This window comes from Platichthys flesus, chromosome 10 (genome assembly GCF_949316205.1).
Source record: "Platichthys flesus chromosome 10, fPlaFle2.1, whole genome shotgun sequence".
Lineage (NCBI taxonomy): Eukaryota > Metazoa > Chordata > Actinopteri > Pleuronectiformes > Pleuronectidae > Platichthys > Platichthys flesus.
Genome location: NC_084954.1, coordinates 3326550 through 3343458, shown reverse-complemented (window position 1 = coordinate 3343458; position 16909 = coordinate 3326550). Strand labels below are relative to the sequence as shown.

Here is a 16909-nt window from a genome sequence, read left to right as displayed (position 1 = left end):
AGTGACCGAAAGACTTGCATCGGTATTGATTATCAGAATAGCTGCTGATTCATCCTTTCTCAATCTATAGAATATACTTCAGCTCTCCGGCGTTTGATATACAATTAAATAACAGAATAATGAAGGTTACATTGATATTTATAGTAACTTTACAGGTATAAAGTTATATATTTTATAACCATTTATCAGATAAAAACACATACATGTTCTCTGTTATTACCTCATGTTAGTGAAGAGTCGGTTAATGTTTTCAGCTTAATACCCACATACACTGAATCATTAGGTTTTCTGGTTATGAGGCAGATAAGTACAGATTTAAAATGAATGGATCTCACATTGAGCATTTATCATTACCTTTGATATAAAATGAGCAAAATAATTATTGACTTTAAAGTAGGGCAAAGGTTGAACTGATATGTTAATTGTTCACATTTCTCCTACGTCTCAATTTAAGTCAAATTTCTTCATCATCATCCTCATCATCATCCTCATCATCATCATCATCATCATCATCATCATCCTCATCATCATCATCATCATCACCTTGCTCATGTTTACCTTGTGTAGTGATGTCGATTAGTTCGCCCGGACTCGCAGGCTGACTGAAGTCCAGCGAGGTCGCAATGTCCGTCCTTTAAAATCCCACAGTGTCCCCTCGGTTCCTGCCACCTTCTGTTCACTGGTGTGAACTGGTTCCCAGCAGCAGCAGCAGCAGCTCTGTCGTCATCCCTTTCCTGCCTGAGGAGGAGGCAGTTCTTTTTCGATGTGGCTCAGGGCGAGTTGCGTCTTCATTATTTCTTTCCGGGAGAGATAAGAGCTCCCCGTCTTTCCTTCCTCACACCCCCCCCCCCCCCGCCCCCTCCGGCGCCCCCTCTTTTGGTTCTGCCTTTGTCATTTGCATAAAAGGCTGCAAAGAGACTGCAGAGGTTTATTGTGTGTTCAACATCTCCAGCCATGTGTAACTATTTAGCGTATTTTACATTATATTCAATTTCAGGAGTTTAATGTTGACTCTGAAGCGACAAACAAATATATGACCTCAATTAGAATATAGTCACACTAGCACGTGTAGGACGGTACTGAGCCGACAGTTACTTTAGTCTTACTGGTTCAAGCATCATGGGTGACGTATTTCCCCCTTTCTGAGAGCTGGGTTTCTTTTGTTCTATTGCTGAAATGCTCTTGTAACATCTCCCATCAGCCTCTAAGCTGAAAGCTTTTACACACAAACCCCTGCAGCCTTCGGCCTCTAATGCAAAAAGATGACAACACAGAAAAAGAGAGGGCCACGCAGTTATCTGATAAAGGCGAGTTAATCCTCGCTGTGGGACGGGCCCGGGCATCAGACTGGGCTCTCATGCAACCGGCTGGCTTTTGCTTACACTGTGCTGCATCACAGAGCATCACCTGGGCCTTTTGTGATCAGCCACAATGACAGGGCATCAGATTTAGTTTGAGCCGGCTGTGTTTTTACATTTTTTTAATTTCCTACACTTGATGCTTTATTTTTCCCCTTGTGCTCAGACTATTAATAGATGAAAGAAGTAGAGGAACAGCTCCTTCCCTGAAATCTGACACTTGTCTGACAGACTGCAGTGCAGGTTGGGCCCAGTTCTCTCTCACAGTATTTCTTTGCTGTATTAACGACCTCATAGGTTTAGATTCTTAACTGCTCTTATCACGACCTATATTTCTCTCTTTTGTTTCTCCCAGCCACAGCAGCCCTGATTATCGAACGTCTAAAAACCCTCTGGATCAAACCAGTGTAACATGCATGAGGCTGTCAGGTTTTATTTTCAGATGCTTTTTGAGGTGAGCGTGTGCCGGCTCTAGGACCCAGCACCTCTGTCTGGGCCTAACGCTCCCTCCCTCCTGCAGGAGCCGGGGCAGACAGCAGCGCAGTGCTACGACTCAGATGATGCACTCACAGCGGACCTGGCTGTTTTTCTCTCCTCTCTGCTCCACTGTTTCCCTCTGGTCCATTCATCGGAGGGGGGGATCGCACCGCCTGCCCGATAGGAACTTCCTGACCGAGGCACAGGCTGCCGTCGGCTTCTCCCTGTGAGGAGAGAGGAGGGACGGGGAGTTTTTAGGGCACTCTGGGCTGTTCTGTGAGGATCAGGAAAGGGATGGTGTCATTCTTTAAATAGAGAAAGGGAGAGGAAGAGGGAGACGCTCCGGTAGCATCCCTGAATCCCCCCCCCCCCCCCTCCAGTCCTTTCCTCGACCCTCCCTCTGTCTGGCTCACCCCACTAAGGTTTGGTGAGGGGTTCGGCGACCAGGAAACATGTCACAGACTAGGAGGAGCACATACACTCGGGTGAGTGGGCACAAGGTGTTGATATGTCCTGGTTGAAGTGAATGAATGGGCCGGACTGTGGTGCTGAAGTTAGTCCTGATTGGTGCGGCCATTGTTTCTGTTATGTCTGTCCGATTTGTCTCACTCACGTCAATGTCCACTTTGAATAGAAGGGGTTTCAAATCCATTTCAGAGCTGCGTCTCTCCGTCTGAGTTGTCGCCTCTTTGTTCGCCCCTCGTGCCCCCCCCGGGTTCCACGCTGCTGCTGCTGCTGCTGTGGTGTTTGGGGTTCAGACCCCATGTGATGACTCGACTGGAAACGATGACACGACAGACAGGTGACGGGTCCATCAGGGTCTGTGTTATCGACCACGGGAGACTTCCTGTTGGTCACTGGTCTCTGAGTCAGGCAGCTTCCTTGTCACTGGGAGGGATGACATCACTGCTACTCTTCTCAAAATAGTCTTTAGACCTTGAACTGTGTGAATTAGCCTGAATCACACGATGACTTCTGTTAACACAACCTTCACGACAACATTCTAGTGACTTTACTTTTTTCAAGAACACAAAGTGAGTCCACGAGCAGGCTGCCAGGTTCTATCATCACCCTCATCAGAGCGTGGCCCAGTGCAGCAGATGAGGCTACGTGACAGAGTCTTTATATTTTTACATTCTTATTTAAGTTTCATAGTCAGTGTGAGCTTGCGTGTGTTGTAAGAGTAGAGTGGCACTAAATAATTCAGCACGCCCCTCTCGGCTCGTCTCCAGCACATGGCGAACAGGTCGGAGCAATGCAAGCTCCAGCGAGTGAAACTCGGTCAGGACACCTCATTATTTCGTCATTTTAAAGTCGACAGTTAGTATAAAACACAATGGAAGTTCGAGTTCGAACCGGGGACAGGTGCGTTTACCTCGTGTTGCCTCCCTGAAGCAACGCAAACCCAGGAATCCTCTCTCTCCTGAATCTGAAGCAATTTCATGCTTTTATAAAAGGCCGACAAAGTTTGAATTAAAGATGTGACTGTGATTTGCAAAGACTCAAGGATGCACATATCCATTAAATGTCCCTTTCAGTGTTGGTTATGAATAATGAGGTAGGTTAATTAGACTTGAAGTAACTATGGGAATTTGGGGGATGGGGGGGTTCAGTTTCTTAAGACTTGAAGATGTTTTATAAGAGAAATAAAGTTATATCACAACTTAAAGTTATGACTGAAGTAAGAATCAATTAGATTCCATTAAAATCCACCTTCATGTATATTAGCTGAGAAGGTTTTTCTTTACAGCTCTTTAAGAACATTGTTCAGTGTCTGTGGTTGAACAATGTAATTAGTAAATTATGCCCGTTAAGAACTGACATCATCTCTGAGCTTAAGTTTGAATATTTTCCGGGAAACCACGGTTTTAAAACCATTAAGATTCTTTAAGTGGTTTTCCAGGGGCCATAATATCACTGAAAATAAAACACTCTTTATGTGATCACATTCCAAAGTATACTTTACGTAGATTTAACATCTTTACCATCGGCAGTGTTGATGTTAACTAAGTTTTACACTTTTACTTCCCCCTCCAGGAAGCCATGTTTCTCCTATAAAATACATATTTCTGTGTTTCTACTAGAATTGAAATATTTTCACTTGTCAGCCAGAGCCTTTTACTGCAGACAAAAGCCCCCCCCCCCCCCCCCGACATCCTCTGCCTTCATTCATGTAAACATGTAAAGGTATGATCTGTGTGAAGGATGTATAAACGTTTGGTGGACTTTAATTCTGAAGGTCATTTGAGATGTTTGCTTATTGAACACATCTTGTCATATTTTCCAGTCCAGAGAGCAAGGAAACATTTTTTAACTGTAAAATCAAAACAAATATTTTTGAATTGCTTTTAAAGTCTCAACCTGAGCTGCAGAGATAATTCAATATATTCGTTGTTTGACGTGACTTTATTTTGATATTCAAATAACTTTAAAGTAATTTGCCTTTCTCAAAATCAAAGAATTCAGATGAACTTAGTTATTTATACAAACAAATAGATATGAGGATTAATGGTACAATTTTTGTCTGAGATCATGAACTCAATTGATCATTTTGATTATCTTACAGTATTTTATTGATTGCTCCACTCCCCTTTGGAGCATAACCACCTCTTACTGGTATATCTGATGTAAAAAGTGAATTTATCCTTCTCAATAATTGTATGTATTGATTTAAAAGTTATGTTGGCAAGTTCTCAATAGATCTAGTTGCTGTAGACATTGATAGGGTCATGTGAGGACAGACACCTGCAGTGGATGCAGCAGATTTGTGAATGACACTAAATAAACGTCTTTATGCTGCTGTGTGTTTTTGCTTCACTTTTCTTTTCCGGAGTCTGTTATTTAACCTTTGTGTTTAACAGCAACACACACACACACACAAAAACACACAGACACACAGACACACACACACAGACACACATTCACAGTGTGTGTTTACAGTGAGCTTCATGAGAGTCGGAGCATGTTCTCCCTCAGTAACAGTATCTGCTCCGCTCTGTCCTGTTCTGCTGAGTCACCTCCACGTCCAGGACCTCACACTGTAAAGTGGGTTACGCTGGATTATGTGACCACAGACGATTGCAGCTGGAGTTAATATGCTGCTGTGGAAACGTGTGACTGTGCAGTTTGTTTCCGCACACACCAGGATTTGCTTTCTGAGGTCTCAGGGTAATAATTATCACACAGAGCTACAAGCCAGTCGTCCTGCAGAAGCGTGCGTTGACATTTACAGAGTGGACATTCAGGACAAGGCCTTGCTTCACTTTTCCTCGTGTCCTGCACAGCTCACTGGGCCTGAATGACACTGAAGCTACTTTCTGCCCCCCCCCCCCCCCCAGCAGCTGGTCAGCGTGTACCTGAATGAAATGCTCCGATAAAAGCGTCTTTCATTGCAAATGTCCTCTGAGCACCAACAGTATCATGTGATGCTTTGTGCTGTATAATATCCCTGTATCATATTCTGTATCTCACGCTCTGACTGTCCTGCAGAGAAAAGCGTGTTTGCTTCTCCACGTCAAGTGTTTGTCTGATTTATACTTTCTCACTGTAAAGTTGTGGTAATAATAATAATAATATCATTGGACGTGATTGTAACTTAGTTTCTGAGACAGCTTTTGGAATCTTTTAAATGTCTCTGATATGGCTGAATCTGCCGGGTCGGGCTTTGGCAAGTACTCCAATCTATTCACCAAACCAATACCATGTCTTTAAAGTATATTTCTCACAGATAAAAATGCGATTTTCTTTTCCCCTCAAATCACACAAGTACTGTTTATAGAAGAAATGATCTCTCAAGCTAAACTGTCCTGATTATTGATTGATTAACTGTTATGACATCGAAGCTTCCTTTTGTCTCTCCTCTCGTCCCACCCAGACCACGAGCAGCAGCAGGATGAGCTCGGACGGGGGCGGGCGGCCCGTGAAGGTGGGCTCCCTGGTGGAGGTGATCGGGAAGGGGCAGCGCGGCACGGTGGCGTTCATCGGCACCACGCTCTTCGCCTCCGGCAAATGGGTGGGGGTCATCCTGGATGAGGGCAAGGGCAAGAACGACGGCACGGTGCAGGGCAAACGCTACTTTACCTGCGAGGAGAACCACGGGATCTTTGTGAGACAGTCCCAGGTAACTGCAGAGATATTTATCAGATGCTTTGAGAGCTCGGGAAGGAGTCAAGGGTTTTTAGCTGTGTCATGGCGTAGATCTGTTGTGTTTTTACAAATCACAACATGTCCCATTTCCTCCCGCTTCAAGTGACAGAAGCTGATGGTGCTGTCATCTCCACCTTCAGGGACTCTTTATTCTGTGATATGTTCTTTAAAGGTTGATATTATATTTGACACAGTGGGTTGTGTGGGGTTTGAAAATGTTCTCTTGCTGTCTGCATGGGATGAGCATTGTTCCACAGCTTCAGTGTTTTGATCCCAAACATCTCTGTGTTCTGTGTTAACATCGGAACGGAGCTCATTCAGTCGGATTCTCTGCTTATTCAATTCCTCCTGACACGTCAGGGACTTTCAGACGAATGTTGAATCTCCGAATTTGAATCATTTTGATTATGGTGAAGTTAGATTGTTTGAAAATAGCAGATGAAACATTTTTTGGTAAACACACACACACACCTGAGTGAGGCATCTCTTAGACACACTGAGTTTCAAACAGGAACATTTAATCGACCATGAAGAAAGGCCGACTCTACAAAGTCATATTCAAAGTATGAATTTGTGTTCTGCCGTGTTTGTTTTTAATTAATTTGTTAAAATTTGTTGAAACCATCGATTTCAACAAATTGGAAAGGAAAGGATGAAACCATCGATGCACCTGTCAGCCAGTTAATCAGGTACAGACATGAATACCCCCACACACGAGGGTAAGCTTCAGTATTGATTAGGTATTATATTACTAATCCCCTTACATCATGTCTCTCACTGAACTGAAGAGTGTCTTCCCCCGGCTGTCCCTCAGGTGCACTTGTGCAGGTTTTCATGGAGATAAGGGAGGACTTCGACTCACTGGGCGTCATCATCAAACAAGCCAATTTAAGTTGCTCCCCTTTTAACATCTCGCTTCCTCGCCGCCAACTCTGCTGATGAATAATATTGTTGGCACTGAAAGGCTCTCCGATGTTTTGAAAGACGTCTAAATCTGTCTCGCTGTCTGTCTCTGTCCCAGATCCAGCTGGTTGATGATGGAGCGGACACCACGTCCCCAGAGACACCGGAGCCCGGCACCGGCAAAGTTCCCAAACGAGGTGAGGACACACACACACCAGACACACACACACACACACACACATTCAGATTTTTGTCCTTGGTCAGATTTCAGTTTTTTTCTGTAGGTGTTCAAACAGTGAGACGTCTCTGAATCTGTGACCTTTCAGAAAAACAAGTGTCCTCAGGGACGTGCATGTACAGTTTCTTCATGTTTAACCTTTACGTTTATCCGACTGGCTTCAGTTCAGACTGGAAATCTTAGTCTCAGCTGGGAAAAGTTGTTTTAATGACATTAAAATGAAAGTGACCAGGATGCTTAATATCTCACCAACACACTCATCATTGTATCTTTCCTCCAGTATCGTCTGCAGGGACACAGTGGACAAACTAATGAATTAAAGATCATTCAGCAGTTTTCCACAGTTCAGTCAGATCTGTATCCGTGTTGACCATCCGGTAAAAACACAATAAATCATGTCAGCTTCGCCTGCACCCGGATCTCACTTGGACTTTGCACCTTTTTGTAAAGGATGATAAACACAGATTATAAGGACTGTTCTCTGTTTATCTCCTCAGAGATCCTGGAGACGCCCAAGTCCACCAAACTGGTGAGTCAGATAACCATGTGATGTAGCACCGTGTTCCTTCTGCAGGGAGCAGAGACCCACACACACATTAGATGTACTCATGTCATAGTGAGGATTTTCATTGATAGACTGCATTCCCTCGCCCCTCGCCCTCAACCCTCACTTCTACATGCCTCATAACAACCCTAACCTAAACCTTCCTCTAACCAAAGCCAAGTATTAACCTTCAAACAGCCATGAATGTGTCTGGTGAGGACCAGCTAAGAGTGCTCACCCTCCAGAAATGTCCTACAAGGCCACACAAGTACACACACACACACAATCACTATAACTATGTTTACATAGACAACCATTTTCCACCTTTTGACCTTATCAGAATAATTATTGTTTACATGAGTTGCCAAAAGAGAGAGACTTTAGTCTTGTTACGACTCACATTGTTACACCTGCTACAGGACATGTCCTCAAGCAGTTGGTAACTTCTATAAGTCTCATATAACTATGAAAACTTGTGATCAATGTTTTAATGTAATAAATGGAATATTGGTGTCCATGTAAATGTCGACTCTGTCAGACTGACGCTAATGTACCTACCTACACACACACACACACACACACACACACACACACACACACACACCTTCATATCTAAGGCGAAGATAACACAGTGTGTGACTGGTGTATAAAAGTTTATCATTAAATATTTGTTTTGAAGGCAGTTCTTGTCTGACACTGACGTTCACTCTACAGCTTAGAATTATAACTTTACAGTACAAAAGTGTAAATATACATACACCCTTTATATACAGTCTATACATACACCTAAATATTATTCTCCTCCTCCTCCGTACCTTTATATTCTAAATGCACGTAACCCTTTTATTTCTGTCAGTTAGGACCTGGGGTAGCTGAATCCCAGAAAAAACATATTTCACTTTATTTATTTCATAATTTAGCTTTTAATCCTGAAACCTTTTTAAAACCATTAAAACTAAAGTATTGGAACAAAGACTTCCAACTATAAATACCAAAACTTTATAGAAACACATTTTCTTTCAAATAACCTTAAATTTGTTTGTTTCTCGTCTGACCAGCAGAGGGCAGTGTTTACAAACAAATGGACTTTTAGCCGTGTATTGTAAAATCAACTGATTATTATATCATATAAGTGACAGAATGAAAAGATCTTAAATTTAAATGATGGTGATGTGACCCAATTTGTGGCTCCGACCACTCCACAGCCTCGGCTGCTCTAAAACACCCGTCAGCTTTATAATGACTCTCTCAGGTGCTCGTTAATTCAGGTCATTTGCTGGATTTGTCTCTAATATGTCTCTGCGGCTCCCGGGTCTGAAACCACAATAGATTCTTTCTGTTCTGGACAGAAATTTTGAAACAGATTTAAGTATTTTGGGAAAACACAGTCACCGCTAGAGGAATCAGGGACATTTTTATTTTGTTTCAAACTCAGTAAAGATTTTTGCTTTATATTTGACCCTTTTTTCATGGGTGCAAACGTGACATTTATTTATCTTTATCACTTGAATTATTAGACAATTCTTGAAAGAGAAGGGATGCTGAGTCACTGCGGCCTGGACGATGCTGTTAACCTTGAGTTTGGTTTAATCCTAAATTACACCAACGATCTCTCTGTCCACATAAAACAATCTAATTAATGTTATATAGCATTTTGTTCCTTTTAATTTTTCATGAAGAACACAAGCTTTTTATTTTAGTTTGACTGTGACACATAAAGAGCCACTGCAAAGATAACTGTAGAAACATTGATTTACTGTGTTGATAAGTATTGATATAAAGAATCTTTGTGTGATTAAAAAAACACGTTTGTCATGTTTCAATAGAATTTTACTTATTTGTGGTTTGTGTGAAAATGAGCTGAAGGAAGAATGTGAGTGAGCCAGAAAAGTGTTTGTCAAAATATATACTCACCTGTATATTTGACTGGGATATGAGCACCGTCCCACCACACCCCCCATCGCCCGCCGCATGTCACTGACAAACTGGACCTTTAACCCTCACCCTCCCTCCTTCCCTTCTCTCCTTCCCTTCTTTCCTGCCCTTCTTTTCCTTCCCCTCCGATCACGCAGCGAGGAGTGAAGCCCAAAAAGGTGCTGCATGTTTCTCTGACCTCGGTACAGTGGTGATGTGATGAAGATGACTGTCGTACCCGTGGCTCTGATTGGCCTCTGTGCTGCATGGCAACAGGGCCTCACCCCTCATTTACCCATGAGTCCTCTCAGCTCACCGCACCTCCATCCCCCGGCCCCGTCACAATAACTGCTCTGTGTTCATGTGAGAGCGAATGGAGCGCCGGTGGAGAGAAGGTTGATGCCTGTGTTGTGCTTAGTGTCACGTCCACTCGACCTCTGTCACCTCACTACGCTCTCTGCTCTGTCACCTCATTGGTTCAGCTCAGTGTTCGTCTGCTTTCTGTGCATTTAACAGCATGTTGCAATCACAGTGAAATGGACAAGAATGGCTCAGTGGTCATGGTTCCTAAATTCCCTGTGTCATACAGACGCAGGTTTAATTAACTATAGTTTTATTGGCTGATGTTCTGAGAGAAGGTTCTGGTCGGTTCCCTGATCATCGAGAGGCTGTAACGTAAACAAGTGTCTGTGAAGGTTCAGAAGGTTTCTGATGAGATATTTAGAGGCTTTGGGAGATGCTAAGAAAAAGCAGCTGAAGGCTTCACTGCACACGTTTGAAACTTGTGATTTCACACCAGTTAAAATGACTGGTTTCACTGGTGATAATCAGTCTCTTGACAAGTGAAAATGCTAAATATACCATTTACACACCTCTCAATGTGTGAGGATGAGCTATGTTAAGTGTTTGTGTCATCGTGAGTTTAGTATTTTTGAATGTGGTACAACAAGCTAAGATTTTACCTTACTAACATCCTCAGAGACGTGTTTATGAGTTAATCATAAATATATCTATATCTATATATCTATATGAATAATAAAAAAATATGTTTTGTTAACTTCAGCCCAAGTTTGAAGCCTTCGTCCTATCATATTGAATTTGGTCTCCTTTGGGAAAAATCTGTAACACTCAAGAAATCTATTTATAGTTAGTTATTGTTGCTCTACTGCTGAAAATTTGATAGTGTGTAGTACAAAATATCGTTGTGTAGATACAGACCAAAAAATGATGAAATTCCCTTCTTGTTTCAGTTTTGGTTGAAATATGAAAACCTAAACATCAGATTCAAGCACGTGTTAGAGCGTTTCATGTTGAGCCACGTGAGGAATCATCCCGATGTCCACAGTGACGCTCCGATGCTCTTCACCCGTCTTCCTCTTCGGACTGATACACTCAGACGTTCCTCTGCTGCACTGAGGGAAATGTCAGAGGGTGGCCGAGGTGAAATGAGCTCCTCCCGCCTGCGGAGATCAGACCTGCAGAGTAAAGATTCCCTGTCAGCTCGCGTCTGCTTGATCGTCTCCTGCTCTGCACACACGCTCTGCAGGAGGACTTTTCACATGAAGCTCTCAGATCAGCTCAGTCGTGGTCTGCAGATATGTGCAAGGTTACATAACACTTAACATTATAGAAGAATGAACTCTCCCTTTAAATTGGGTGTTTCGCCATAAAGTGAAAGCACGTTCTTCATTTCATTCCACTAGATCTGGATTTTAATTTTGGTTTCATTACCAAATTGCACACACTCGTGAATACTGGTCCCCTCAACCAAGTTTTTTAAATAACGAGATGAACTGAAGTTGAACTGAAGCTGAGCTTGTGTTGGGTTTTGCTGCGTTGCTGCTTCTTGGGCAGTAATTCGATTCCCTTTTGTCTGGAGTGAGGCTGCAGAGCAGTGACCTCGGAGCCGTGATCCTCACTGTGTGCGCTGGGGAAGCAGAAACGTGATACAGCTCCACCCGTCCCATCATCCTCTCTGGCTGCCTGTCTCTCTCTCTCTCACCCATTACTCGGTGTGGTGGAGGAAAGTGGGGATTACAGACAGTGATTAATATTTGAACAGGACAGATTTCCCTGCAGCTGCTGTGTAATGGATACACAAACCCTTTTTCATTCTGGTTCAGCAGCCCAGACCCTGACGTCACTTTGGTTTTCCTTATAATAAACCCCAGACTTTGATTTTTATATGATCATTCTTTAATGCTTTACTGTTCTTCAAACATCCTCCTGCACAGAAACCGTACACCGCCTGTGTTTACTACAGCCGTACTGAGTTTCATCACAAACTACTTCTGCCCATTTTCATGTTTATGACGTCAAAGTATTTGGGTTTAGAGCTCGTAGCTAATCACAGTATCCTCGCTGAATTAATCCTCTTATATCCCCCGCTCTCCCTGCTGAGCTGTTGGTGCAGGGAAGCAGATTAGTGGAGCTGAGGAAGATATTACGATAGCTACTCACATGATCCAGGCTTTTTAGGAATGGTATCACCCATTAAATCACTTTACTAAACTAGAAACCTCTTAAAACTCGTCGGACTGCGATCAGTGTCACTTCTGAAGCAAAAGAAAACCGTTGTGTTTGAGTCTTAATCGTGTCTCACTGCATTGGGCAATAAGAGCATGTTCATGTTGGGAATAGAAACGTGTCAAACATCCGAGGGGATTCTTCCATCTGCAGTCTAGAGCTTTGATTTGCTTCCCAGAGATTAGATTGTTTTCAGTGATGGTTTTACGAACCAGTTCAAACAACTGGTCGTCTGATGTTATCGTGCTTGTAGCTGTTCTGAAAAGTCGCTCTTGATCCTGATTGGTCTGATTTCAAAAGCCTGTTGTCATTAGCGAGTGATGATTTTTCACGCTTTTAGCCGACGGTAGGAAGTCACCAGCGCTTTAAAATCAAGAACAATGTTTTTTTTAAAATATGTAATTGATAAAAATTAAAGAAACCATATGCATCTTAAATCCTCTCTTTGTTTTACTCGGCTTCATCATGATGAACCCTGTTAGGAACGATCTGCAAGTGCTGCTAGGCGACGGAAAAGGCTTGCATCATTCGCTGCTCATTTCCCCCTCTCACCTCTGTTTACAACCCCCCCCCCCCCCTTCTGTCTCACATACTCAGACACACACACACACACATGCTGTCACCCTCCCCTCCCTGTCTGTCTGTGGTAGAGGTGGTGATGAGCGGGCGAGCAGCAGCGAGGGAGGGGAGGAAGAGGAAGAGGAGGGTGCACAGTGATGTAATGCAGGAGCAGGGGACTGGCTGGGCTCGACAATCCACAATAAGCAGAGTGGGTGGGGGTGGAGGTGAGGGGAGGGGAGGCGAGGCGTCTCCTATGAACAGTAGCAGGTCGGGGCTTGCGGCAGGAAGATGTCAGAGCCCTAATTGGAGCATAAAGGAAAAAGGGAGGCACCGAGCGAGGGCTCTCCGGCAAACGGATTATGAGAGGAACAGTGAGAGAGGACATAGAGGAGGACGAGACCGGGAGGAAGGGACGGACACAGGCAGGGAGGGCGAGCCTGGGAAAAGGAAAATCACAGCGGCCATTTGCACAACTGCAGCTTCTGAGGCTGAGCGGCTGCCTGTCTGTCTGAACGTTCGGCTGGAGCTGTCTGTCTCTCTGTCTCTGAGGATCGAGCATCTCTGCCTGTTTTATTCCCTGTGTGTGTGTGTGTGTGTGTGTGTCTCTCTGTGACTCTGTTGTGTGTGTTGTGTGTCTTCTTCTCTTGCAAATATGATGAGACAGACTCCTGCACCCCGGAAGGTACAGAACTCCATATGATCGTCCTCATCTGTTGGGATATTGTTGCTGTTGTTGCTGTCACCCTTCATTTCGATTCGTTGGCAGAGCTGCTGTAAAGGTCACGCTTGAAGTTTCAGTTAATCCATATTTCCTGCTTGGTCGTTGCTGTCTGGGGATATTTGTGATTCCCAGGTTGGAAGTAGGAGTGTTCCTGCAGCTCTGTTTTGATCTCTGTGCTAATTCAGTGCTTTATTTGCTGAGTTATTTCATTCCCATACATGTGTCTGCAGGAGATTGTTTTGTATTTCTATCTTTTACGTGTCTTCATGGTGCAGAAGCCGCTCTCTGCCTTCATCTGATCATTCCCCCCCCCCTCGCTTGCAGATGTAGCAAACAGGCTGATGCCAGTGGAGTGTGGTTCCTTCTGTAGCACAACACGACAGCTTAGGAGGCTGCCTGATCTTATTTTGGTACAGCTGTTAGCTCGGGCTAATTTCTGCTGAATGGACCAGTGCTAATCCAATAAAGAGCGATAACAAGCCAGAGCGATGGGCGTTCCTGAGGAGAAGCAGAGAGAGAGAAAGAGAGAGAGAGAGAGAGAAAGTAAAGGTAGAAGAGAAGAGAGACGGAAGAAACAAGTGACAGACCTCAGATATTTTCACATGAATGGAACAAGTGTCTGCAGAGACCTGAATTACATTGTGTGTTGTTGACTAAGAAAAACACTTATTTCCAGTTTAACTATTACAGAGATGGCAGAAAAAATTTGACTTTTCTTTATATAAAAGTATAAATATATGTATTGAAGAAACAAAGCATCCTCAGCAGGTCCAATAAGTAGCTTCAGCAGATGGAGAATCTTATCTTCTATAATGTTGCAGCTCCAATGTGGACAAAACGAAAGCGATTAAAAGCCTCATGAGATGAGATAGTTCTGTCAACTGCTGTGGAAAGTGATAGAATTTTTTCACACAATTTTTTTTTTTGTGTGAAAATTGTTTCAAACAAAAGTAATTTTACCACTTTTAGCTACTTGTAGGTTTTATTCCTGGAATATTTTTACCGAGAAATCATAAATGATATATTGTGTCGCTGAGCATAAAAAACAACAAAATGTGAGTTAACAATTTTGCATAACCAGAAATAGTTAGGTTGTACCACAATTCCTCTCATCCTCAATCGGTTTAATGTGAACCCTCCTCCGTGGTATTTGATTAAAACAATGTAATCCAGGTCTGCTGCACAGATTCTACAGAGATTAGACGAGAACAAACTGTGGATGTTTCCCACTGGATTTGAAAATCCTCTCATCCTGCAGCCTGGTCTGTCTGAAACACGCGACCCAGCCGCAGAACAACTCATCATCCCTGTGCTGTCTAGTGTGCACAGCAGAATTTGGACCCTGATGAACTGGATCTGCTGCGTTTCCCAGAGACACAATGCCGTCATTTAGGTCACAGCGGTCGTACCAGTCTCTGTGTCCATGTTGATACTGAGGGTTCTGGTCACATGGGTGGAGGGGATGAGGCAGAGGAAGATCAGCAGGGCTGTTGCATGATGATGGATTCAGCAGAGATGGTTTTAATACATTTTCATCAACCCATCTTGTGCTCTTGTCTTTGATTTCCCGTTTTTTAATATGAACTTTGCCTTGAATAACTAATTCTGGCTGCTTGTTTCCCTCCCTTCCCTCTCCTCCCTCTCTCCTCCTTCTCTCCTCCTTCTCCTCCTTCTCCTCCTTCTCCACTCCAGACCACGGCCAGAAGGCCCAAGGTGAGCCGATAGTCTTAAACATCATCATCATCAGGGCTTCACATTTCTATTAGTTAGCATTATTTATCGTGTGTGCGTGTGTCTGTGTGTGTGTGTGTGTATTTTCATTAGACGATCATCAGTTATTTAATACACAGTAAACTGCAGCCTCACACATTTATAGTTCGTCCTCATTAGATCCTATCTCTCATGTGCTCGTCATGTGGTTTTAATTTGATTTAACATTTTTCTTTTTGATTAAAACTCCAGTAAAGTTGCTTTCGTTAGTTTTTGGGGTCGTGATGGAGGTCCATCGAAAGTAAATCATCTAAAAACATGGTTAAGAAAAGTTCATCGCTGTAAATATCAGTTTGGTGGTTTCTTAAATAGAAATTAATATTCTTAAAAATGTTGAAATGGCAGTTTTCTCTAATGCTGCATCCTGAATATGTCAGGAAACAGTATCCTGGTTCCAGAGCCATGGATAATGTTATAATCATGATATAAAACCACCAGTTCTCTCTAGGATCCATGTAAATGTGATATCCTGAATCAGAGCAAAACCAGGATCAGAAATCATATTCCATGAGACACATGCAGCAGAGGAGAAAGAGATGATCCAGTTTTACAGGAAACAGCTTTTTATCACAGCCAGGTGTTGAGAGCAGCCGTTAGCGTGGAGAGGAGGACCTCCATCATGGCCTCCATCAGTCAACAGACATTTATACTCTAAAATGTTAAGAGTCCAGTTTTACTCATTACCGTGTGTTTGCTCGGCTCTTCCAGCAGCCCACTCGCCCGGCGGGGGGGAAGGGGGCTGCGTCCGGCTCGGCTTCGGCCTCGGCCGGAGAGATGAGCAGCAGCGAGCCCAGCACGCCGGCCCAGACGCCCCTGGCTGCTCCCATCATCCCCACCCTCCACTCCCCGGGGAGGCCTCAGGCCCCCGTGCCCAGCAAGGTCAGTGTCCAGGGTCAAAGGTCGTGTTCACACTGCATCTGACACAGATCTCATGTTTGACCTCAAGTGTGAAGAAGGAAACGCAGCTTGTCGGTGAATAAAATCTTTACATCTGCCAGAAACTGGGAAAATACTGAGTAAATAAGTGATTTCTTTAAATATATGAGACGTCTAACTTAACACCTACTGAAGATAACTACATGCAGAGGAATGACACATGGTAATGCCATTTGACACCAGCTGCGATGCAGGAGTAAAATCAGACGTGACATATTTTGGCTATAGCTTCTTTAAATATACATTTTTTGACACAGCTGTCAGTTTGTGTTCACGTCGTCCTGAGGACCTGTCGAATCAGAGAAGAAGCTGGAGGCCTCGACTCCATAACGTCTCTCAAAATAGCTTCCTGTGGATTAACAGATTATTTGTTTCATATCTAGTTCCCAGATTCTGTCCTTAACTTGAAAAGTTCAATGTCATTGTTTTGTTTTTATCATCGATGTATTTAACAGAACTCATTTGAAGAGAAGATGTATAGTTTGGTTTCATCTGCATAACCATTTAAGTTATTGTTTTTTACTTATATTACGGCAATTAGCTAATTATAATCTGTAATTTATTTCCTATAATATGTGATTAATATTTAATATATATATTGTATGTCTAGTGTATATATTGAAATGACGAGGGACTGAGGAACACGGAAAGAACATAGTACATACTTATATCAGTTACTAAAAAATATGATATTTTAAGTTACAATAAGTTAAAGTGCTTAAAAGAAAGTGAGGTTGAATTCTAGAGGATGTGTGAACACGACCTTTCTGGTTCCTCTTATCTGAAATGAGACTGAACCTCAGACGATCATGTGA

At 43.2% G+C, this 16909-nt stretch overlaps 1 protein-coding gene across 9 annotated transcripts in view; it reads left to right on the top strand.

Annotated features, from left to right (window-relative positions):
* The window catches only part of dctn1b (dynactin 1b), a 29097-nt gene that overhangs the window by 1577 nt on the left and 10611 nt on the right, over positions 1-16909 (top strand). The window contains exons 1-8 of one of the 9 annotated variants that reach the window (XM_062397969.1): positions 2183-2320; positions 5710-5955; positions 7003-7081; positions 7620-7651; positions 9739-9759; positions 13332-13349; positions 15081-15101; positions 15870-16037. In XM_062397969.1, coding sequence (XP_062253953.1) covers positions 2288-2320; positions 5710-5955; positions 7003-7081; positions 7620-7651; positions 9739-9759; positions 13332-13349; positions 15081-15101; positions 15870-16037 — 618 coding nt within the window. In that variant the 5' untranslated portion in view covers positions 2183-2287. Of the gene's footprint in view, positions 1-2182; positions 2321-5709; positions 5956-6632; positions 6701-6795; positions 7082-7619; positions 7652-9738; positions 9760-13331; positions 13350-15080; positions 15102-15866; positions 16038-16909 lie in introns of those variants that run through there. The other 8 variants (XM_062397968.1, XM_062397975.1, XM_062397971.1 and 5 more) reach the window with 8 other exon arrangements.